Genomic DNA, 21,422 nt, shown 5'->3' on the forward strand with positions numbered 1-21,422 from the left:
AGACCTGCTGAGACATGCTGATAACGTGGACCGAAAGAAGTTCAAAGGTGCCGCGATGGAGAGAGGGCGCAGATCCTGTTGAGTGACTGCTTGTGACTCACTCTAATTATTTAACAGTGACGATGCCTCTGTTTTCTATACCTACATAAAGTGAGTGTCGCTTATTCCACACAAGATCATATGTGCGGTTGTCCGTGCTGGAATGGGCCGCAGACCTCCAAGCATTGAGACTCGACCCTCTACGTCTAGATAGATACCAAATGTTAGAAGCCCTCCCGCAATGAGCTATCAGAAAGTAGACTGTTGTCACTATTTACGTACATCTCAACTCACGAATCTCACCGCTCCACACCCACTCGCCTGAACTGGGCGGCAGAATGAGGCAAACTGCCATGGTCGCCTACCAGGCTGACATTGACAGGTGACCGTTTCTGCCTTGGCAGCTTAGGCCGATATTTATTAGACAGAATTTACCCCGCGATACTTGGTGCGTTCACTCCGCCAGACTTCAGAAAAGACTGTAAAAAATCAGTCTGTTGAACCACAAATCATCCAGACTCTCCGAAAATATCACGCAAATGTCTTTGACTAGCCCCATAAAGAAATTTCTGGACTCGGTTCCTGACCTCGCACTGAAACAGCAGCAGCTGTCTCAGTCATCGGATTTCGCTGCGGCTCGAGAATCTATTCGAGATACGATTCACCCTGTGGTAAAATCACTCCTGGCCCAACAAGAACCAGGCGACGACGACAGTTGGATCTCAGAGCTGACCGGTTTCAATGATGCTGGAGACGATGTCCAGTTTGTCACGAACTTTCTCGCTGACTACGTCACTGAGAAGCCCTGGATCATTTCAGAGGCCCTACTTCGCTGTGGCGCTAATCTGGAAAGGGCTGCACATGATAAGAACACCAAGCTGCAGAATAGAAGCTTCTGTGGATTGCATGATCATTCAGGATGTGAGAATCTGCTCCAGCTGCTCAGATGCCATGATGGTCAGGGTACTTTCCCCAAGACTCTCGGTCCGAGTCGAACACACAGCTTCATGCTGCCAGATATCTGGTCGGAACGCAACGAGTTGGACGACTTAAATGATGGATTGAGTAGAAATCTTTCGTTTTACATCGACTCGTTGCTTGGGCTTGCTGGATTTATTCCTCCGCCTCAACTCAATACTGGCTTTCGAAGATTGACCGAGACATCTGTCCCGAAGTTCGATGAGAACTACCACCTGCAAGAGTTCCGTACGCACGTATCTATCGAAAACAAAACCGCCTCGTTGCTTGATGCCCAGGTTTCGTTTCTCTGTTCCAAAGAGCCTGAATTGAAGGCTATTGGTCAGCGCAATGGCTGGATTGGAACATCTCTCTTACCTGGAATCTAATTGTTCGGATCAAAGCAATGATAGGACGACTGAAGGTGGCCATAAGAATCTGCCAAGAGAAAGGAAGGTGTCCATTTGGTGTCCCGTTCCTGAGGAGAGAGAGAGACATATCAGGGAGCCAGACCATATCAACGGAAACAATCACCATGCTTATGCTGGAGGTATTTTTCTCTGCCTTTGAAAAGATAACAAAGTCATACTTGTCTCTCCTGCGAACAAATCAACACACTCAAGCCCTTGATATGTTAGGATGGGACACTCCTCCTCCTGTTACGCGAGATGTACAGGGTTCGGCCGTCGGAGCCGCGCTAGGCACGCTCGGTTCATCGATCACACTGGGTTTTCTTGGACTTGTTGGTCCTATAGCTGCAGCGGGGGGTCTTGTAGCAACAGGTGTTGCTGCATACAAGGCTCTGACTCAAGCACGTCAAGACAAGGAAGAGTCACTAAACTCCAATCCGTCAAAGCTTGTGGAGTGTTTGCATACCATCTTGGAGAAATTTGGCGCGGATTTTCAATTGGCTACGCGAGGCCGTACCTCAGTTCTTCACCTCTCCGCATTAGCGATACAAGCCCTGTGTCTGGCTGTCCAATCTGGGGTTCAGGGTTCGTGCTCCCCTTTCGGCTCATCCTTCGTGGAGCATGATTTGGACCAAATTATTCTGGCTGGAGCAACAAGAGATGGAGGCCCAAAAATAACCGCGTCGGCTTGCTCCTTGACATGTTTTGGAGATATGCTAGGCCAGGAGGTCTTGGTGTTCGGGGAGCAGCCACCACAGTCTCGGGCTCCAACACGCTTAGATTTGGTGTCCTCGATCCAGGAAATCCTGTCTTTATGGGGCCCTGGTAAAATCCTGGTCACGGAATGTTTTTTAGCCAACGGTGATAAAGAGCTCACCATCGATGGGATCGAAATTGGCGGTGGAATACTTCATCCAGTCAACAGCAAATCCGAGTCCGCGATTCCTAAGTGGCACTGGGCCATGCATGACACCGCGAGGGATGAAGGTGACCACCATCCGGGAGCCACCATGAAGCTCAATAGCAAGATCCAAATCGGCGTCTCTTCAGCCTCTACGGGGAGTGCTATATTGGAGCCTCAGATTCAGAGCCGTGTCGATGACCGGTATTCCGCTGTACATTCTCTAGAGACCACCCCTCCGAAGCAATTCAAACCAGTGGGTCCTTGCAGTCAAAACTGTCAATGTGCTCATGCCAATGTCGATGCGGACATTGCTCGCCGTCAGGATATGGCCCCATTCCTCAAGGACATTGGTAGTCATGAATCGTACACAGCGTTTACTGGGTATGAAGTGGGCGGTCACATTGGATTTTCTTTTGCCAGTCAGGCCAAGACGACATGGGAGAGGAGGCCGGCTACCTCAGCGAAACGCGTCCAAATCACGGAAAGGCAGAGTCCGCAGGAGGTTCTTGCTAGCATGGGCAAGATTCATGGCCTATTCATCAGCAACTGTACTGATGTAATGGCTAGAGCTCGGATATGTGACGTGGTTGCACTTATCGGCCCTATACTTCATCGAGATAAGTTCCCCACGCTCAAGGGGTACTCCACTTCGGAAGAATCGATACCTGTTATTCTTCAGGCTTTGCAAGGCTCAGAGAACTTCTCAAAGTGGGCCTCAACTAAGCTCGACAGCGACAGCAGGCCGCTTGACCAATCGACCAAGTTGAAAGACTTAACTCTGGCAGTCCTCCGCACACTGGAAGATACCGGAGTACGACCAACCGACTTCTTCGAGGCGGCTTGGGTATCTCCGCACCAAGAGAAGGTTAGCATTAGGGCTCTCTGTCGCACGAACCCTTGGCTATACTGCTTGTCGGATAGTGAGCATATCAGCACTTTTGCTTGCGTTACTGATTTTTGTCTGGAAGTCCCGGGGCACCGGTGTGTGAATTCACCACAGCCGAAATGTAGTCTGAGGGGTGGCCCGGGACACTTTGCCCTATCGACCCGTGTTCTGGCGTTCGATGTGCTACCGCAAAGCGGATCTTTTTGGAAGAGGGAAGAGGGGTACTCGCTGCGACTGAAGAGTAGGTACCTAATTAATTCCAGGGCCTTGAATACCGTCGCTAGAATCAAGGCGAAACATACAACCTCCGCCTTTGGCCAATATTACGAAGTTGAAGTGAGAAAGAGCACATTTGGGTCGGAAATGATAAAGAGGATCATCATGAAAGAGAAAGCTCGGCTATTACGCGAGAGCAATGATCTGTTTGCCAACTCTTGCATCGTTAGGGGTCAAGCTTCTTCATGAGCTTCATTGAATTGATACTGGCGAGTTTAAGTAGATGTCGAGGCAAAGATCGGCGTTTGGATCACAACAAGTCCGAAGACTGCAAGATTTGAATCGTTAGGTCGATGGAAATGAGGGAAGGAGACCAACGTAGTGTTTTTGTAACTTGAAAGAGCATCCATTACCTCACGATCGGTTCAGTTATCCTCCGTCATTTTGTACATACTGGGTTGACTTAAAGGCCTACAAGAGAAATTTCTCACTAGCTCTACTGTATAAAAAGAGAAAAATGACAAGATGTGACATCAAGCATAGCAAGGTTAAATCACGAGGAAATAACTGGTCTCCGGCGGAAATATGAATGTCGATTAGTCTAATCTCTACCCACGACCTCTTTGAGAAGATCGTCCAATACCTTTCCGGCAGCAAGGACCTTCTCCTCTTCAAGCTTACGGCCCACTATCTGCAACCCGACAGGCAGGCCCAGAGAAGCCATCTGCTCTCCATGATCCTCCCACAGCTTCTTGTTCCACTCATCCTCTGGCCCATAAGGCTCAAAATCCCAGGGCGCAGCGACATCTTCCTTGCACACTGACCCACCCGGTATCACCAGTGCCGTATAATCGAGGAAGTTCCACACCTTGGTGTAGCCGACCCAGCGACTGTTACCGTGCGGCACAGAAGTGTGAGGCATGGGCGGCATCAGAATGATATCTGCCTTCTTACCGGTATTCTCGGATCGAATCGAGTCCCACTTCTCCAGATAGGCTTGCTGCAACTCAATCTTCTTCTTGTTAAGTTGCCAATACTGATAGACGGAGATTGCGTCCCCACGATTAATGAGTCGCTGGACGTGGGGAATGAATGGCTCGCCTCCTGCCATGACGTCCCTGCGAATGTCTTCACAGCCATCAGCCGTGTAGAATTGATCCTGTGAGTGTCAAGTTAGCTATTGTTTTGGTCGGAGGGAAAGAATTCATACCATGATTCTGATGCAATCTTCATGCAGGTCGGCGTTCCACTCAATAATCTCATGGCCAGCATTGCGGAGGACATCAACGGCCGACCGCAGAACGCGATTGATGGGCGGGTGTGCGTGGACAACTGCGTCGTCAAACAAGACTCCAATAGTCAAAGGACGACCCAGAGCTTCCCTGTAGATGCCTTCCCTCCAAGTGATAGGAACGCAGCGGGAGTCAAACTCCCAAGGCTTCGCGCGGATGAGAGAAGTCATGGTCAGATGGATCGTGTCGAGACTGCGAGCCAATGGACCGATAGACGAAGGCACGTGTTCTTGTCCTTCAGTAGAGACTGGAACTCCTTGATAAGGCAAACGAGCGCTCTGCAAATCTGGTCAGCCGCTTGGCTTGCTTTCGAGGAATACCCATTTGCCAATGAGACGGCTTACGCACACTTGGTTTAAATCCATACAAACCCATCATATGGGAGGGGATTCGGATGCTTCCTCCGATGTCAGTGCCCCAACCCACCATGCTTGCTTTCGAAGCGAGAAGTGCTGACTCGCCGCCAGTTGAGCCACCTGGAGTGTAATCCTTATGCAGGGGGTTGGTTGTCAAGCCCCAGAGAGGGTTATCAGTCTCACACCACTGCCATTGTGTCAGTAATGCAGCTCTCATATTATTATGTTCAACGTGGATTGCAATGTTAAGCTCACCATGATACTTTGGGGCAGATTGGATTTCGCGAGTATGATTGCTCCGAGAGAGCGAAGCATCTTGACGAGTGCAGCGTCATCGGCTGCAGGCGAAAATGACCTGCCCACGTAGCCGAGAGTAGAATCGAGTCCTTTGAAGTTGAACTGATCCTTCAACGTCATAGGGATACCATGCAAGGGAAGCATCAGCTTCTTTCCCTCGGCAAGGTTTGCATCGAGCTCTGCGGCGTGCTTGAGCGCATCATCAAATGCAATCTCCGTGAGACTACACCATCCCAAAGGGTAAAGTTAACAATCAATTCAACAGCCAAGCATTTATATTGGGCGTCGGATTGGACCAAAAGCTGCATATCTCAATGGGAGGCTTACCAGTTTGTCTGTTGTATTTCGTTAGTTGGGATGCCCTTGCACATTATTGGGGAATTGACATACCTTGTCATGAGCTTCGACAGCTCTATAAGAAGCGATTCAGATGTAAGCTCTCTGGACACTGGATACATATCATTGGGATGGAAGCAAACCTTTGAATGTAGGCCTTCGTAACGGCCACACAGGATCTATCACCACGGTCGATCAAGTCAATCAACTCATTGGCGCTATGGATGAGCGTGACATCATCGCTCTCATTGCCTTGGCGTTGCTCGCCCGAAGCCCCTGCGTTGTCATTATTGGTTCCCTTGTCAGAGCTTGCACCCGCGGCGAAAGGAGCCAACAACGTTGTCCGCTCGGCTCTCTTTCTGGCGACAACGTCTTGCCAAGCTTGTTTAGCTTGTACGGCAATGACCGTCATGATGTCTGTTACGTCGATACACTGCAAATCGTACGTTGAGGTAGCAAATACGTGTCGAATAATTGGTAGACCGTCCCGGATCTCCAATCTACTCCAAAAACGCGAAATGTGCTGTCGAACCCCTCCTTGCTCTCCCACCAAAGCGAGATCGGCCCTGGATTTCCCTTGACTCACTCTGTCCGGCATCCGATAGCCCCGGATAAGCAGAGCGGGGAACGGGCGCGGCCGGGTCTATCGTGAGAACGAGCCAGCCAGCCAGCGACTCCGACATATCACCGGCCTAACGCGGGTGGAGTTGTACGAACAGAAGCATTGGCTGTGAGACTGCGAAGGCGAGAACCATCAGACTTGGCCTAAAACGGCTCGTCTCATCAGGAGTGGGGGACTGTGAGATGCAGCCAAAGTGGGGGAATGGCACTGGGGTTCACTATCTTGACCCCATCTACGCCGTACCATCTGCCAGTGAGGAATCAGGTCTTACCAAATGCCGACGACGCGGAGCTGGCCGAGTCAGCTCAGACGGAGCGTCTAGGATCGGTGACAATCTCCATCTGGTCTCCATTCGGCTTGCTCGCCGTCACCAACTGGCTAAAGACGAAACCATCGTCAACATAGTTGGGGTAATAAATGACTGCGAGACTGCCCGCCTCATTTCGCCGGTGGTAGGCTAGAGCGGACACCATTAGACGGATACTTTATTGGGCTTCCAGCGATTCCATCTTCAAAGGCTCACTCATTTAGAAGCATACGTTTTGCAGTGCTATAATCCACCATGGCAACGACATCTAGCCCGGTAAACGGGACTACCAATGGATTAAACCATGCCGTCCAGAATGGCCGTTCAGATGCGAAATCAGATGTCTGTGTTGTTGGTGCAGGCCCTGCTGGCTTGATGCTGAGGTGAGTGCTCATCAATCAACACCTTGCAGAATAGCGACCCCAGTCTAACCCATCATAGCGCCTTAGTTGCCAGATTCGGTCTCAAGGTGGAATTGCTCGATGAGAGACCGGACCAGACAGCCGTCGGCCGCGCCGATGGTATCCAACCCAAGACCATTGAGACGTTCCAGATGCTGCGAGTAGGCGACGAATTATTCCGCACAGGCGTCAAAGTCCACGATATCTGCATGTGGCAAAGCTCAAGCGACAAGAGCCTCCGTCGCCTGGGCCGCGAGGTTCACTACCCGCCGTCTATAGTCGATGTATTGCAGCCTTATATCTTGCTCTGCCACCAGGGCATGGTAGAGGGTGTCTTTGTCGACGACTTCCGCAAGAGTGGCTTCGAGGTGAAACGCAGCCACAGTTTTAAGACCTACACTTATCAAAACGACGACCCTCAAGGCGCTCTACAAATCAGCGCCGACTTGACTGGCCAGGGAGAGAAGACTATTCTGGCCGACTATCTTGTCGGATGTGATGGCGCGCGGTCACTGGTGCGCCAGGCAATCCCCGATACCTACGCCCAGGGCACACCACACAACTCTGTATGGGGAGTCCTCGACGGAGAGTTGGAGACTGACTTCCCCGATCTGTGGAGCAAGACGGTGGTGTTTTCGGAAGAGCACGGCTCTGTTCTCATCATCCCGCGTGAACGCAACATGACGCGGTTCTACATCGAGATGAAGACGTCTGCCACATCCAAGAACCTGGGAGAAGAGTACGTGAAAGAACAAGCACGCCTGATTCTGGCACCGTACCACGTCGAGTGGCGCTCCGTCGAGTGGTTCGGCAACTACCAAGTCGCCCAGCGCGTCGCCGCTCGCTTCTCGGACCCTCAGCGAAGAGCATTCATCGCAGGTGACGCGAGCCACACGCATAGTCCCAAGGCGGCCCAGGGCATGAACACCAGCATGCACGATTCGTGGAACCTCGGCTGGAAGCTCAACCTGGCCTCCCGTGGCTTGGCCAAGCACGAGGTCCTGCTGGAGAGTTACGAGCAGGAAAGAAAGAAGATTGCGCACGACTTGATCAATTTCGACTTTGAGCACGCCAACGAGATTGCGGCTGGAGATGCGGCTCGTCTCGCGGAGAACTTTCGCCAAAACACCCGGTTCATCTCAGGAATCGGCGTCGAGTATGGCCCTAACAGTTTGAATCTGGAGTACGACGGTGCCCTCAATGGTGCTGCTAGGCCGGGATGCAACTTGCCTCCCGCAAAGGTTACGAGATTCATGGACGCCAGTCCTGTTGATATCCAGCTTGATATCCCGATGCTAGGCCAGTTCCGCATCTACGTCGTATTGGGCAGCGCTATGGGGACTGCTGAGATATCGTTCCTCGCTGGTCTCAACAGCGGGTTAACATCAGAATCATCGCTCGTCTCTCGCTTGTCAGCAGCGGCGGCCAAGTCTTACCAGGATAAGCCGCGGCCACAAAGGTCTGATGATGTCTACGTCCGACCGGAGAGATATACATCCGTTAGCCACCTCTTCACATACTCCCTAATCTGTAAGTTAACGCTGCTCTGGCGGAAACATCACGACACTAACACCCAATCTCAGCATCGGCCGAAAAGAAGGAGTTTGAAATCGGTTCACTTCCGCCCTTCCTGGCAAAGAGCGGATGGACCATCTACCTGGATGACGTGCCAAGCCTTGATACTCAGGGCCGACGGTGCACCGAGAAATGGCTCGGGGCTCTCGCATCTAATGAAGCCGCAATAGTGAATGTTCGGCCGGACGGGTATGTGGGAGCGGTTAAGCGATGGAATACTTCCGAGTTAGACTCCGGAGAGGCAGCGGCGAAATGGCTGGATGACTATTTTGGTGGATTTCTCAAGGTCCCTGCCAACTGATTCACGGGTTGAGAATGCGGGATGGGTCATGGGTTGATGCTAATGCGACGCGGTCTTTGGGATTCGCTGCTCTGTACGAGTCAACTGCTGCATACAGTTTTTCCATGGTTACCGTCTATGCACAACCTGCATCTGAACCCTGGTCCTATGCCTAGAATATGACATGTCGGAGAGTGAGAGTCTTGCCCGTCCAGAAGAGTACCTGCGCAACCAGCCCCATGCTTCTTAGAATCCTCCCGCCTTCGTGGGATCTCAGTATTTCGTCCGTTATTGGCTATTCGAGCTGGCAGGTGACATCTGGATTGGCGGTACTTGCATCTCTACCCACTTTCGAATGCTTCTAGAATTGCTAAAACCTCCGCTCTGGGGTCACTCCAGCAGCCTCCGACGAGTATCACATTCAGGGTCACAGTGCAGGCCAAACGCATGAGCTGTCTAGCCAAAGTCAGTCGCCACTCGACGACACCATCATTCGTAAGCGGCGGTAGCTGAACTCTACCTCCCATTCCACCGCCGCAGAGTGGGATTCGGCTGCCCACTCTATGATACTGCGACGGTAATCTTCGCTTCAAGCTCTAGAATCGCCCTAGACCGACCCCAGATTACGGCTTCTGGCCCCCGGAGCCCCGGGCCTTGCCTGTTAAGACCTGACCGCCCAGCTTCGCCCGCAGCTCGATATACAGCCTGGACGACATGCTTGCAGTTGTTCAAGGTTCCCCCGCACATCGAATGACTCGTCAATCAATGCCTGTCGTAGCAGCCACTAATATGGACGACATCATTGGCCAATCCATCAGGAGTGGGGGTGGAGCTGTTACAACTCCAACGCTTGATCCTGGCCGCGGCGAGATAACTGCGTCTTGGCCCTGATACCGATAGCGATTGATACTGAAGCCAACAATACGCCCGGAACGTCTTCAGATAGGTTGATACAGCGTGGCATGTTAAGGTGAGCTGGCCGCAAGTGTCAGGCCAGAGCATGGATAAGCGATAGGCTCGGTCAACGTCCTACTATCGCTAGCTATCGCGCTCAACTCGAAACCCAGTCGGAGTCGTGCCGGTCACAGTCGTCATCTCTCCAGGTTCCGGCAGGGATCCAAAGAGTATTTGAATAAATGCAACGGCACTCCCAGAACATCCTCGAATGACCAGTCACATCTCCTCTACCCCTTCAGACACAACACCACATTACTCGACGTCTTCACCATGTCTAGCGATAGTGAGAAGGGCCAGTCCACCAAGGGGCAATTGACCCAGGTCAAGACCTCTAATTCTATTCAGCCCGGTGAGACGGTTGTTGTTGCTGATGCCGCGGTCCGTGACTTCTACGGTGGCTCTGTCGATGACAGCTACCGCTTGAAGTCTGAGCTGGTCTCCCAACATCTTACCGAGATCGGCATGGGAAAGTAAGTTGTTTAGTCAATTCATCCAAGTGACATGGAATAGTAGCTGACAATGCTGTGGCATCTAGGTTCCAATGGATCCTCTTCGTCGTCAACGGATTCGGCTGGATTGTCGACAACTTCTGGTCCCAGGGCATCACCGCGGTCCGACCCCCCATTGGCAACGAGTTCACCGACATCAGCAAGCTCAGCTTCAGCTCTGTGGCGTACTACATCGGTCTCATCCTCGGTGCTTCATTCTGGGGCACCACGGCTGATCTCATCGGCCGCAAGCCCGCCTTCAACGCGACCATCCTCATTGGCGGCATCTTTGCCTGCGCCGTCGCGGGCACCCAGAACTTCGTCGCCTTCTGCGCCCTCTGGGCCGTTATTGGTACCGCTGCTGGTGGAAACGTTCCCGTTGATAGCATCATTTTCCTCGAGTTTGTGCCGAAGAGCCACCAGTGGCTGCTTGTCAGTCTTTCTGCTTGGTGGAACTTGGGACAGGTCATCGTTTCTCTCTTGTCTTGGGTTTTCATGGCCAACTTTGCCTGCTCCAGTGAAGATGCGCCTTGTGCTTCGCGCGACAACATGGGGTGGTAAGTCACCATCTACCTCTGTCTCTTCCGTTTGACCCAACGCCTAACATACCCTCTAGGCGATATCTTATGATCACCCTTGGAGGGATCGCCATCGCATTTGGCCTGATCCGAATTCTCGTATTCAAGATCCCCGAGTCCCCACGCTACCTCATCTCCAAGGGCCGTGATGCCGAGGCTGTCGAGGCTGTCAACTACATTGCCCGATACAACGGCAAGGAGGAGCTCCTCACTCTTGACATGCTCCAGTCTATTGACAGGCAATGCAACGCCGCCGAGGGAACTACTGGCAAGGCTGTCGCCGAGGACAACAACCTTACTCAATCAACGACTCGCCTGTCAAACATGCAAATCCTCAAGGAGAGCTTCAAGGACTACAACACGCACAGCTACAAGAAGCTATTTGCCGGTCGAAAGATGGCTCAGCACAGCTCGGTGACTTTCTTGATCTGGCTCACCATCGGAATCGCCTATCCTCTTTATTTTGCCTTTATTACGTCGTACCTGGAAACCAAGAAGAGTTACAGAGCCAATACCGGATTCGACTTCACCTACATGATCTACTGCATCGTTTCAGCCGTCGGAGTCCTTGGACCCGTCGCCGCAGGCTTCTTGGTGGAGACGCGTTTCGGTCGCAGATGGATGATGGCCATCTCGGCTGTTCTGACGGGAGTTTTCCTGTTTGTTTATACCGTAGCGGGAACACAGGCGGCAGACATTGGATTCCAGTGTGCCACTGGTATCCTGGGCAACTTTGGTATGCATATTTCCTACCTTCTTCAGCTTTCCAGTTGACTAACCTCTTCCATAGAATACGCTGTCATGTTCGGATTCACCCCAGAGTCTTTCCCTGGACCAGTCCGCGGTACCGGAACCGGTGTCGCCGCCACACTTCTCCGTTTTGGAGGATTGGTGGCTTCGTTGATTTCGACCTACGCAGGATATACGACGGTGCCAATCTACGCCAGCGCTGCGCTATGGATTTTGGCTGGTATTTTCTGCTTAGGGCTTCCTTTTGAGACTCACGGCCATGCCTCCCTTTAGATGGCAGCACCGATGTGTCGGCGCGGTGGGTTGGGATTTGAACCTTTACAATGAGAGATTACATTTCTCACTGTTCGTATTTAGTAAATACAATGTTTGTACATTTGCAATTGAGCCTAATTCCGTTGAGATGTTTCCTTGCGCACCATGTGGAACGCGTCTCGCGATGAGAAAGATATCCGAGCAACCTGCAGACACACAATAAGTTTACCAGGCTGTGGCTAGCCAAGTTTGTCACGGGGGACGTCCTATCGGAAGCGTACGAGTGCGACCCGTACCACACCACCTTGTTTGATTTGAGGATACGGCCGGGGATCTGCTCCCTGCAGCGGCTCGGCGCGAACTACCGCATAGCGATGGATGCATGGCCATGTTCCCTTCTAGACGCATTTAACCTTTCCATCATTTCCACAACCTTGTATCCTCAATGACGCGTAAGCGGTGATGAACTCGACAAACCTGGAGAGCTTCAACTCCCTGTCATTTGACGCTACTACGTAGCAGAACTCGAGAACCATCTGCAGGCGTTCAAGTCTCCAGGATTCCAGGTCCACCCTCAGATAGACGTGTTGGCGCAATTAGACGTTCGATCACTCCCTAATCGATCCACTGATTGTTTCTCTCCGGGGCACAAATCCACTTGCCGATACGAGAAGGTGAACATGGAGTACTTGCAAGGGCAACGGTTCATCAGGAGTGGGTTGTCAGGGGTGAGATAATCGACCAACACATCCCCCACTCTCGCCGGCTCTTCTTCCACTTCCCACTTCAGTCCACTCCAAGCTCCCACTCCAAGAATGGGGATTGAGGCAATGTCCACAATTGGAGGCTAAATACTGATTCCCCATTGGATTGAATTCCGTCTCAGATTTAGTGCACGGCATCTCGATTTAGCATCTAGATTCCGAGATTCAATCTGCGCCTTCAAAAGAGTTTGTCTTGCCCAAGGTTACGAATTCAGACTATCTGAAATCATCCATTGCAATCTCGTCATACACCGAACCAACCATGCCTGCAGCCACTACACCCCCGCCGGCGATTGCCGCGCTCAAGGACACGGTCTTATTTATCCCCATGAAGCTGGGCAACATCACGCTCAAGCACCGCATTGTCCAGGTGAGTAGACGACAGAGAACGCATCTGGGAGCATAGGAGAGCACTGAAACCGCGTGGCTTCACGATACTTTTTACCCTTGCTTCAGCGAACCTTGAAACGTCTCGGATTAACTGACCTTCTCGACCAGGCCCCCAACACTCGCATGCGCAATGACCTTGAGTCCCGTGGCATTCATGTTCCTGGCCCGCGCGTTGCCAAGTACTACGGCGACCGTGCTAGTGCTGGCGGTCTCCAAATCAGCGAGGCCACTGATATCTGTCTTAATGCTAGCGCCTACCCCGGCGTTGCAGGCGTCTTCACCGAGAGCCAGCTGCAGGGATGGCGCAAGGTGACCGATGCCGTCCATGCCAAGGGTGGCTTTATCTTTGTCCAGCTGTGGCACACTGGCCGTGCTTCGTCTGCTGGACTCCGTGGAGGAGATTCGCCTATCTCTTCAGGGACAACTCCCATGAACGGAAAGTATCTCGACGGTACCGATTGCAAGGACGAGCCTCCTCGGGCGATGTCTGTGGAGGAGATCCACGAGTTGACGGCTGAGTGGGCAGCCGCATCCAAGAGGGCTGTGGAGGACGCTGGGTTCGACGGTGTCGAGATTCATGGTAGGAACCTGTCACTATCTTACCAACTGTGGTTGGGTTTTCGACAACATTGCTCTAACACACTCTAGGAGCAAACGGTTATCTGTTGGAGCAGTTCCTCCACGACAACATCAACAACCGCACTGATGAGTACGGCGGCACTCTCGAGAACCGGTGTCGTTTCGTGCTCGAAGTCTTGTCCGCCGTTGCTGATGCCATTGGCCCCGAGAAGGTCGGCATTCGTCTTTCCCCCTTCAACTATTTCCAGGATACTCGGGACAGTGATCCCAACGCCCACTGGTCATATCTCTGCAGCCGCATCGCCAACATGGCTGCATCCCAGCGTCCGGTCTACGTCCATATGTAAGTCGAACAATTCACAGCTCCACAGTGAAAACATCAGCTGACAACTCTCCATAGGGTGGAGCCCCGTTTCGACGAGGTCCTTGATGAGGAGCAGAAGATGGCGTCGCTCGAGGGCACTTCAAAGCAAAAGACACAAAACTCCCTGTCGCTATTCCGCGACATCCTAAAACCTGCTGGCATTCAGTTCCTTGCCTGTGGCAACTTCAACGCAGATAACGCCGCGCCCAAGGTGAAGAGCAACGATGCCGACTTCATCGCCTTTGGTAGGAACTTCATCGCCAACCCTGACCTTGCCGAGCGCCTCAAGAACGGCTGGGCACTTAACAAGTACGACCGATCTACATTCTATGGAGCGAACCCTCCTGAGAAGGGCTATAACGATTATCCTTTTTACGAAGAGAAGAAGACGGAGTCGAGCTAAAGTTATGAAGTCAATGAATGATTATTGCCGCAGAAGCATATCATTTTTGATAAGGGAATAAATTACCGTCCAGGAAGTTAGATTAGAATGAATGCCTCGGGAAAGTGAGAGGCTTTCTCAGTATTTTGATGAATAGACCTGTTTGCAAAATTTTCTCTCTCTAGCGTCGCAATGTTGCAAATGTAGACGATCTGACTGGTGTGACAGGCGGTTAGGGACACTTGGGCTAGCTGGTCGCTAGCGGGGATGTCTCTAGGGTGACCCGGATGGGGTTAAAAGGGGAGGTCAGTGCCGTCACTGGGGGAAATCATGGTCTTTTTCTTTTATCAGAGATTCTTCCTAGAAGTCAGAGAGGCCGGAAGGGCTCGAGGCTGCTAGGGAGTCTATTAATTGATTGCCTTTATTTTTGAGAGATTTATTTGAGCCTTCTTGCCGTTACTACGTTCCCTGTCCAACCTCCGTCTTCAACCTCCCTCAGATATCGGGCTGCCGCAGGCCCCATTGATGCCTTGCCAGCGAACTTTCCTGCGACCGACCCGATATTCTATCTCATGAGATGCTTCCCTATCAGGAGACATAAGCCTCAGATTGATCCGACCTCATACGCGTAATCTGGTGCAGCTTCGGGCTGACCGGCCAAGACGCCTGTGCGACGACACTCTGTGCATTTCCCCTAGGGTAAGTTAATGAGTTGGGTGTTGTTTCGTCCCTTCCTGCTGCTAAACTGGTCGTATAAGAAAGGTTTCTAAACTCCCTATACATTCTCATTCTTCTCTCGAGCCCGCCCTCTCAGGATAGGCATGACGGAATGATCGGGGCTGGACCATTACAGTGTTTCAGAAGCTCACAATCGCTGTATCGCATCTACATTGAGAGCACAATTTTGTGAACTAAATACAGGCAAAACATACGTGAAGAGGTATGGTGAAGGCAACTAAACATGTGCGCATACCAGATAACCATACGTGATTTGAACGAACGGTAAAGTCAACAGCCAGGAGACGCGGCACAATAATAGACAATTAATAATGGATCTGATTTTCATCTACTTCAACACACATTTCGTTTATAAACTTGCTCTAGCTGGTGCAACATCCGTAGCCGGACGTGTGGTCTTTTCCCACTTGGCGTCAATGTCCTTCCACATATCATATGTCAACAGCCATCTGCCTACGCCATGATACCTCCACGGGAACGGATCTTCTCCCGTCTCTGCAGACACTGGAAGAACGGGCGATTCCCCGCTCAGCCATTGTCGGTCTTTCTTTCCGTACTCTCTGAACTTCTGATCTCGTTCCACCTGCTCCGGGCCGTCGGCGAGGTGGTAGATCCACTGGTTGTACGTGCCTCTGCGCACGACGTTCTCTGTCCTCTCGCGTCGACAAGCCTCGTACACGTCCAGCGCCTTTTGCTTGGAAGCTTGAGACTTGTCTGTCAACCGTGCTAAGCAAAGCCCAAGAACACCAGCGTCCTCCAGGGCCATGCCTGCTCCACTGGCAAGGTATGGCAGAGTCGCGTGGACGGCGTCGCCGAGCAGGGTGAAAGAGCCACCAGGGTGAGACCATGTTGGCTCAAGGCCTGGCCGGATGCACAGTCGCCACTTGAGCACTGAATCGCACAGGGCGAGCATCTTTGCAATGCGAGGATCCCAGCCGTCAAAGTGGGCTCGCATCTCGTCGATGTTTCCCTCTAGAGTGTTGCCGCCATCAAGAGGCATGTCGTCTGGGACCAGAAGAACCATGTTGAAAAGCTCGCCGCCCTTGAGAACATAGTTGACGGCATGCTTTTCCGGGCCGACCCAGTAGTTCACCTGAGGGTTCTCGACAAACGGCCTCAGCTGCGGGTCCTTCAGCATCTCCGAAGTATTGAGCAGGAGTCTGTAGGCCAAATCTCCCGTCAACACGGGTGGGTCCGACTTGCCGAGGAATTCTTCTCGCAGCTTTGAGTTTATTCCATCAGCTCCGACGAGAAGATCCGTTGTCATAGAGCGCCCATCTTCGAGGAAGACGGTGGTTGAACTTCCATCCCCTGACACAGTGTAGGTTTCCACCTTGGCTTTGGTGATGAGTTTCGCTCCTAGTTCGATGGCACGATCCAGAAGGCATTTGTGAAGGTTGGCACGGTGGAAATCCCAGAAAGGAAAACCTCCAGCCGCGGCGGCATATCCGTGGTAGTCCATCGATGAGAGGTGGTTGCCCTTCCAGCCGATGAAGTTGCATTTCTGGGGTTTGGTGGCGAACTTTTCGAGTTTGTCTTTTAGACCCCATGAAAAGAGCACTCGCACTGCGTTGGGTAGAACCTGGATCCCCGCCCCGACTTCCCCAATGTTCGACGCTGCCTCAAGAACCGTCACATCGTGACCAGCAAGCAGGATGGAGATGGCAGCTCCCAAGCCACCTAGGCCAGCGCCGACAATAATAACCTAACAGACGTTAAGAAGGTTCAATCGACGTATGCGGCGTAGATTCGAAGAGAATCTAGACGTGTCACGGGCTACGGGTATCGTACATCTAGTTTGCTTGCCGCATCTCTTTGCATCTTTTGTTGCACTGTGAAATTTGCCAAGTCGGCCATGGTTGGATTGGCGAATCAAGGAATTAAAAGGGAGAATTTGGGAGATAAAGAATGTCAAACGCTCATCCAAAGTCGACAGGGCGTCCACTCGAGTTCCAATGGCGATGGAAATTTATGGTGTTGATGTGCTTCCACCAAGTAGAGAGCTCTTTGCTTAGTGTTCATGCCAACGCAATTCACTGCCGGGGCCACTGAAGATTTAATGCCATTGGCTTTTGCGTAGTTCGGCTCCCGACGAAGAGCGGCATTGTGTCACCAGTCAGAAGTGGAAGTGGAAGTGATAGAGCGGCCAAACCCGCGCTGCGGGGCGAGTTCAGATCCGATCCCATCTCCCGAGTCGTTCTCCCTCTTTGGAGCATGTACTCCATGCATGCCATCTCTCTCTCTCCAGTTGCCCTAAAGCCAGACGCCGATAAGGAGCCTGGTTCTGAGAGCTGCGCTACAATCAGTGCAAGGTCCGTCCCTGTAGAACTTCCCCACCTCTGGGAGTCAATTGCCACGTCACTTGAAATGGCTTAGCGCACACAATCCACTCTTGCGCATTATCTCAATGTGACGAGAGTGGGGGGAGAGGAGCAGCAAGAATGGGGGGAGATAAGGAATGTACGAGGTACGAGATTACGACCTTATGACGAGAGGAGAGTATCTTGGACACTCGATACCAGAAGAGTAGACGTGAAAGCCGAGGACGAGACATCGTATTTCATGAAAGGCATTCGAATACGATTGACTTTCAGGGTTGTATTCATTATCTAAACATGATGTAGTCTGGTAAAGTCCTACGGTACGCTTTGTGTAAGGTAGCACTCGGGTATTGTTCTCTCACCCGGCCTGGCTCGTTTGTACACTGTCCTGAGGTACACCAGCCCTAATACATCTTGTTACTCGCCTTATCGCGCCCACAGATCCGTGTCTGCGTGTCTCCACTTCTCATGATGCGAGTCAATCGCCTGAGAAATCCCAAGCGTCAAGTGAAAATGCACATCCACCCCTTCCCTCCACCCTCGATCTGCCTAGGCATCGTTCATCCCTTACCCCATTTTTACTCTATCACCCAAAAAAACAAAGCACTTGCAATTACCGGGAGCTTTGACTCTCTGAACAGAAGTGGATAGAATGGACGACTCCTGGCGATCCACGGACAGATCAGACAAAGCTGCTGCCGTGGCCCAGGCCGAAGACCCCAGCATGTTGACAGTCGGTGAGAAGTCATTTGCCTGCACCCATCAGGGCTGCACCAAACGCTTCACTCGTGCAGAACATTTGCATCGTCATGCCTTGAATCATACGTCGGGGGGGTCGACCTGTACTCTCTGCCGCGCCCACTTCAAGCGGCCTGACCTTTTGAGTACGTTGCACGTCGTGAAATGATCATGGCATCTCATAGCATCGGATGGTCCATGCTGACGTTTATTCCCTGTTAGAACGGCATATGGACCGTCACCGCCAAAAGGATCTCGAAGCAGGTGGTCCAGGCTGCGGTGTTCTCGACACCAGGAAACGATCCTGGAAAGCGCCAGACGGATCCGTCGTTGAAAAGCGTCCTTGTACATACTCTAGTCAGAGAAGATCCTCAACTGAGCGCCTGCAGTCCGAGGCTCAACAGGAGCCATCGCCTGAGCCTGAATCTACTGAGCTTGACTATGTTAACTCGGCATTTGACACAACAACGGTTCCGAATATCGACGCAAGTGCCGATACGGACCTCCCTATAATCCTGGACATTCGATCTGGACACACTGATACGACTACTGCGGAACACCCTGGAGACTCCGTCGGCGCCCTATCCTTCTCGGGCGGTATCCCTTCCCAGCAAGAGGACCCCACCCTACTCTACAACCAATCTTGGACTGATCTCCTCCAGTCGAGGACCTTGGAAGATCCTTTCAGTGGTACTGAACAGCTACAGTACGACAGGATCTTCCAACCAGATACAGCCAGTTCGTTTAATATGCCATATACGACTGCCTTGGACTACAACTGGCTATTCAGCGTCGACAAGTCCCCTGTTACCTTTGGAGGAAGCGACTCTACTCACTCTCCAGAATTCTATGGTCAGGATTTTCAAGGAGTCAATTTGCAAGGAGGATTGGCCATTACTCCGGAATCGATGGGCTCTCAACCCTGGTCAGAGACCATGGACGCGGATCACCGGGAACCCAGGAACCAAGAACAACCTTACATTGACGTCAATAATCACCCTCCGACACAAAGAATGATGGGCCATTCCGCTCGTCCCGGCTCAACAGAGGTCTACCCTGAGAGGAGCTCAAGAAGAAGACTGGCAGATGGATCTGCCGGTACTCAAAAAAACCGTAGCGGCGGAGGCCATGCTGTTCCTATCGAGTTTGAAAGGCCACTTTCTACGTTGCGGAAACCCCTTCCGCTTCCAATACTCACCGAGGTCATACGGGAGCGTCTTTTGAAAATAATCGACACTGCAAATCCTTCTCTCCCAGATCAGCGACATTCTATTTGGGACCACCCGTTGCTCTCGGTCGCATCACTTCAATCCTACCTGGAACTATATTTCACCCGCTTCAACACAGCATATCCGTTGATCCACTTAGCCACCTTCAACGTACATGAAGATGAGCCTCTTCTGCTTCTCTCAGTTTGTCTGCTCGGAGCCACATATTCAACCAAGGATGCACACCAACTTGCAGTGTGCATCCACGATGTTATTCGTCCCAGCATCTTCGCGCACGCTGGCTTTTCACCTAGGCCGGAATTGTGGACTTTGCAGACCATCTTGTTGGTAGAATGCTTCGGCAAGTCAAGAGCTGGTCAGAAGCAACATGATATGAGCCATCTATTTCACGGGCTTCTGATTAATCTCATCCGACGATCGGATTGTCAGTCCATCAAGCCCGTTGGTCCCCCTCAGGGCTCTGGCGAGGACAATATTGAGGGTCTAGAGCGCATATGGAGGCGCTGGGCCGAGGCTGAGCAAAAGAAAAGGTATTTCACTCTCTATATTTTCTCATAATCAGATAAACATGCTGACCAAAATTAATAGACTCGCATTGCTCTGCTTCATGTGGGATACTCAGCACGCAGTACTTTTCTGTCAGAGCCTTTGCATGTCTTCATTTGAACTACGGCTGGAACTTCCATGCAGCCAGAGTATTTGGGAAGCCCGAGATCCTACATCCTGGGTATCTGCATGGCGGTCCACCCTCTCGGCAGACCACAGAACGCTATATCTCCCTACCCTTAAGTCTTATTTGTCGTCGACAATCCCGCGACCGACCGGTCTCGGCGCATTATCTCGAATCCTAATCCTCCATGGATTAATGTCCATTGCGTGGGATATGCAACGCCGTGATCAGACATCTCTTGGAGTCGTGTCCGAGGGAAGCGTCGACGTTTCTTGGCGCAAACTCATCAGCACCGCGTATGATCTTTGGAAAGTTGATTTCGATTGGTATTGTGCGGCTGTAAACACCAGGTTCCAAAGAGGACAGCAGGGCCAGCAACCTGGACGCGATGATTCCGTTATCGAAGAAGAAACCCAACGCAGCGAATTTGTTGCGTTCGCTGCCGCCTACAATGCGGTCTATCATTCAGCACAAGTGCTGCTGAATGTCGAATTTTTAGACGTACAAATCTACGCTGGAGCTCGCCATATTCTCGGCCGGCCGGTGCAGCAAAGGGATTATCTGCGGTCCGCCCAGGTCGTGAAACGGTGGGCTGCCAGCACTATCCCAGCAGCCTCAAGTCGAGAGACATCCAGTTCAAGTGGAAAAGAGCCTGCCACCACTCCATCAAGTGAGCAACAGGCCCTTCAGCCAAATCAGTCGGCGGCAACTGCTGCTTGGCATGCGGCGCGGATGCTGCGAGATACGATGAAGGTTTTGGTTGACTCGGAGGCTATGAACTTGTTTCACGTCCCTTGGTGTCTCTACTTGGTGACCTTGACCTGTTGGGCCTTCCACCACGCGCGTCCAAGCCGCGGTCGCAGAACGTCTTCCCGCGTGAACCACGGTGCGTCGGATGATGAGGATGATGACGCCTACAATGAAGACGACGAGATGGTGTGGGATCCTCAAGCGGAGATGAAGTCACTGCTCTCTAGTATGGCCAGTGGCATCAACCGCAGCGAATCCGTGCTGTCTTGGGAACGTCGGCGTACGAACGGACTCGTCTGGATCATGGCAGATTCACTGACCAAGGTTCGATGGGGCATCGTGCATTCGGGTGTTGTTGTGTTGCGAGGCTTGGTGCCGCAGCGCTTGATCAATCAGTACGATGAGTTTGAAGATTAATTAGAGTCTTTTAAATCTCGAAATGACGGAGATTGAATTATGATGACATGGTTATGATTTAAAATATTAAACATTTGGCTCTCAAAATACCCTTACTTGAAATTAAATGAGCCGTGAATCGACCACAATAGATGCCCCGATACTGAGAACTTCAAGCCCTTTAGAATCACGTAT

The 21,422-nt window shown here is 51.8% G+C and overlaps 8 protein-coding genes across 8 annotated transcripts; 6 read left to right on the forward strand and 2 right to left on the reverse strand.

Moving 5' to 3' along the window:
• Positions 1-578: 578 nt before the first annotated feature.
• Positions 579-1,385, forward strand: BGZ61DRAFT_482990 (uncharacterized protein; the record flags this gene model as incomplete). The annotated part of the gene is made up of 1 exon (XM_046249441.1): positions 579-1,385. One exon carries the CDS (start codon positions 579-581, stop codon positions 1,383-1,385), a length of 807 nt encoding a protein of 268 aa, XP_046099007.1.
• A 146-nt stretch (positions 1,386-1,531) lies between these two features.
• On the forward strand, positions 1,532-3,661 carry BGZ61DRAFT_556806 (uncharacterized protein; the record flags this gene model as incomplete). Its single annotated transcript, XM_046255670.1, has 1 exon — positions 1,532-3,661. The coding sequence occupies one exon, from the start codon at positions 1,532-1,534 to the stop codon at positions 3,659-3,661; it is 2,130 nt and encodes a 709-aa protein (XP_046099008.1).
• A 323-nt stretch (positions 3,662-3,984) lies between these two features.
• Positions 3,985-6,285, reverse strand: BGZ61DRAFT_459706 (amidase). Its single transcript, XM_046246947.1, has 7 exons — positions 5,837-6,285; positions 5,748-5,769; positions 5,685-5,692; positions 5,316-5,580; positions 5,053-5,247; positions 4,623-4,982; positions 3,985-4,571 (listed from the first exon to the last, which is right to left on the reverse strand). Exons 1-7 carry the CDS (start codon positions 6,103-6,105, stop codon positions 4,014-4,016), a joined length of 1,677 nt encoding a protein of 558 aa, XP_046099009.1. The 5' UTR covers positions 6,106-6,285; the 3' UTR covers positions 3,985-4,013.
• Positions 6,286-6,690: 405 nt separating this feature from the next.
• Positions 6,691-9,132, forward strand: BGZ61DRAFT_459707 (FAD binding domain-containing protein). The gene is made up of 3 exons (XM_046246948.1): positions 6,691-7,005; positions 7,064-8,553; positions 8,607-9,132. Exons 1-3 carry the CDS (start codon positions 6,878-6,880, stop codon positions 8,897-8,899), a joined length of 1,911 nt encoding a protein of 636 aa, XP_046099010.1. The 5' UTR covers positions 6,691-6,877; the 3' UTR covers positions 8,900-9,132.
• A 543-nt stretch (positions 9,133-9,675) lies between these two features.
• Positions 9,676-11,958, forward strand: BGZ61DRAFT_521610 (sugar transporter). The gene is made up of 4 exons (XM_046252499.1): positions 9,676-10,305; positions 10,371-10,880; positions 10,940-11,637; positions 11,692-11,958. Exons 1-4 carry the CDS (start codon positions 10,106-10,108, stop codon positions 11,922-11,924), a joined length of 1,641 nt encoding a protein of 546 aa, XP_046099011.1. The 5' UTR covers positions 9,676-10,105; the 3' UTR covers positions 11,925-11,958.
• A 974-nt stretch (positions 11,959-12,932) lies between these two features.
• On the forward strand, positions 12,933-14,406 carry BGZ61DRAFT_497770 (uncharacterized protein; the record flags this gene model as incomplete). Its single annotated transcript, XM_046251200.1, has 4 exons — positions 12,933-13,040; positions 13,169-13,640; positions 13,709-13,982; positions 14,040-14,406. 4 exons carry the CDS (start codon positions 12,933-12,935, stop codon positions 14,404-14,406), a joined length of 1,221 nt encoding a protein of 406 aa, XP_046099012.1.
• A 1,066-nt stretch (positions 14,407-15,472) lies between these two features.
• BGZ61DRAFT_537290 (uncharacterized protein) lies at positions 15,473-16,980 on the reverse strand (the record flags this gene model as incomplete). The annotated part of the gene is made up of 2 exons (XM_046254515.1): positions 15,473-16,828; positions 16,915-16,980. The coding sequence occupies 2 exons, from the start codon at positions 16,978-16,980 to the stop codon at positions 15,473-15,475; spliced, it is 1,422 nt and encodes a 473-aa protein (XP_046099013.1).
• A 1,303-nt stretch (positions 16,981-18,283) lies between these two features.
• BGZ61DRAFT_108745 (fungal-specific transcription factor domain-containing protein) lies at positions 18,284-21,359 on the forward strand. Its single transcript, XM_046236908.1, has 2 exons — positions 18,284-19,941; positions 20,000-21,359. The coding sequence occupies exons 1-2, from the start codon at positions 18,374-18,376 to the stop codon at positions 21,246-21,248; spliced, it is 2,817 nt and encodes a 938-aa protein (XP_046099014.1). The 5' UTR covers positions 18,284-18,373; the 3' UTR covers positions 21,249-21,359.
• Positions 21,360-21,422: the final 63 nt, after the last annotated feature.

The sequence above is a fragment of the Ilyonectria robusta genome (assembly GCF_021365365.1).
Source record: "Ilyonectria robusta strain PMI_751 chromosome Unknown BGZ61scaffold_23, whole genome shotgun sequence".
Taxonomy (NCBI): Eukaryota; Fungi; Ascomycota; class Sordariomycetes; order Hypocreales; family Nectriaceae; genus Ilyonectria; species Ilyonectria robusta.

Bases quoted from the DNA above. Each gene is read 5' to 3' on its own strand.
- BGZ61DRAFT_108745 (XM_046236908.1), top strand. From the start codon at position 18,374: ATGGTCCATGCTGACGTTTATTCCCTGTTAGAACGGCATATGGACCGT. The intron at 19,942-19,999 runs GTATTTCACTCT...CAAAATTAATAG, and splicing joins GAGGCTGAGCAAAAGAAAAG to ACTCGCATTGCTCTGCTTCA.
- BGZ61DRAFT_459706 (XM_046246947.1), bottom strand. From the start codon at position 6,105: ATGACGGTCATTGCCGTACAAGCTAAACAAGCTTGGCAAGACGTTGTC. The intron at 5,770-5,836 runs GTTTGCTTCCAT...CGCTTCTTATAG, and splicing joins ACGAAGGCCTACATTCAAAG to AGCTGTCGAAGCTCATGACA. The intron at 4,572-4,622 runs GTATGAATTCTT...TGACACTCACAG, and splicing joins AAGATTGCATCAGAATCATG to GATCAATTCTACACGGCTGA.
- BGZ61DRAFT_459707 (XM_046246948.1), top strand. From the start codon at position 6,878: ATGGCAACGACATCTAGCCCGGTAAACGGGACTACCAATGGATTAAAC. The intron at 7,006-7,063 runs GTGAGTGCTCAT...AACCCATCATAG, and splicing joins CCTGCTGGCTTGATGCTGAG to CGCCTTAGTTGCCAGATTCG. The intron at 8,554-8,606 runs GTAAGTTAACGC...ACCCAATCTCAG, and splicing joins CTTCACATACTCCCTAATCT to CATCGGCCGAAAAGAAGGAG.
- BGZ61DRAFT_521610 (XM_046252499.1), top strand. From the start codon at position 10,106: ATGTCTAGCGATAGTGAGAAGGGCCAGTCCACCAAGGGGCAATTGACC. The intron at 10,306-10,370 runs GTAAGTTGTTTA...TGTGGCATCTAG, and splicing joins ACCGAGATCGGCATGGGAAA to GTTCCAATGGATCCTCTTCG. The intron at 10,881-10,939 runs GTAAGTCACCAT...CATACCCTCTAG, and splicing joins TCGCGCGACAACATGGGGTG to GCGATATCTTATGATCACCC.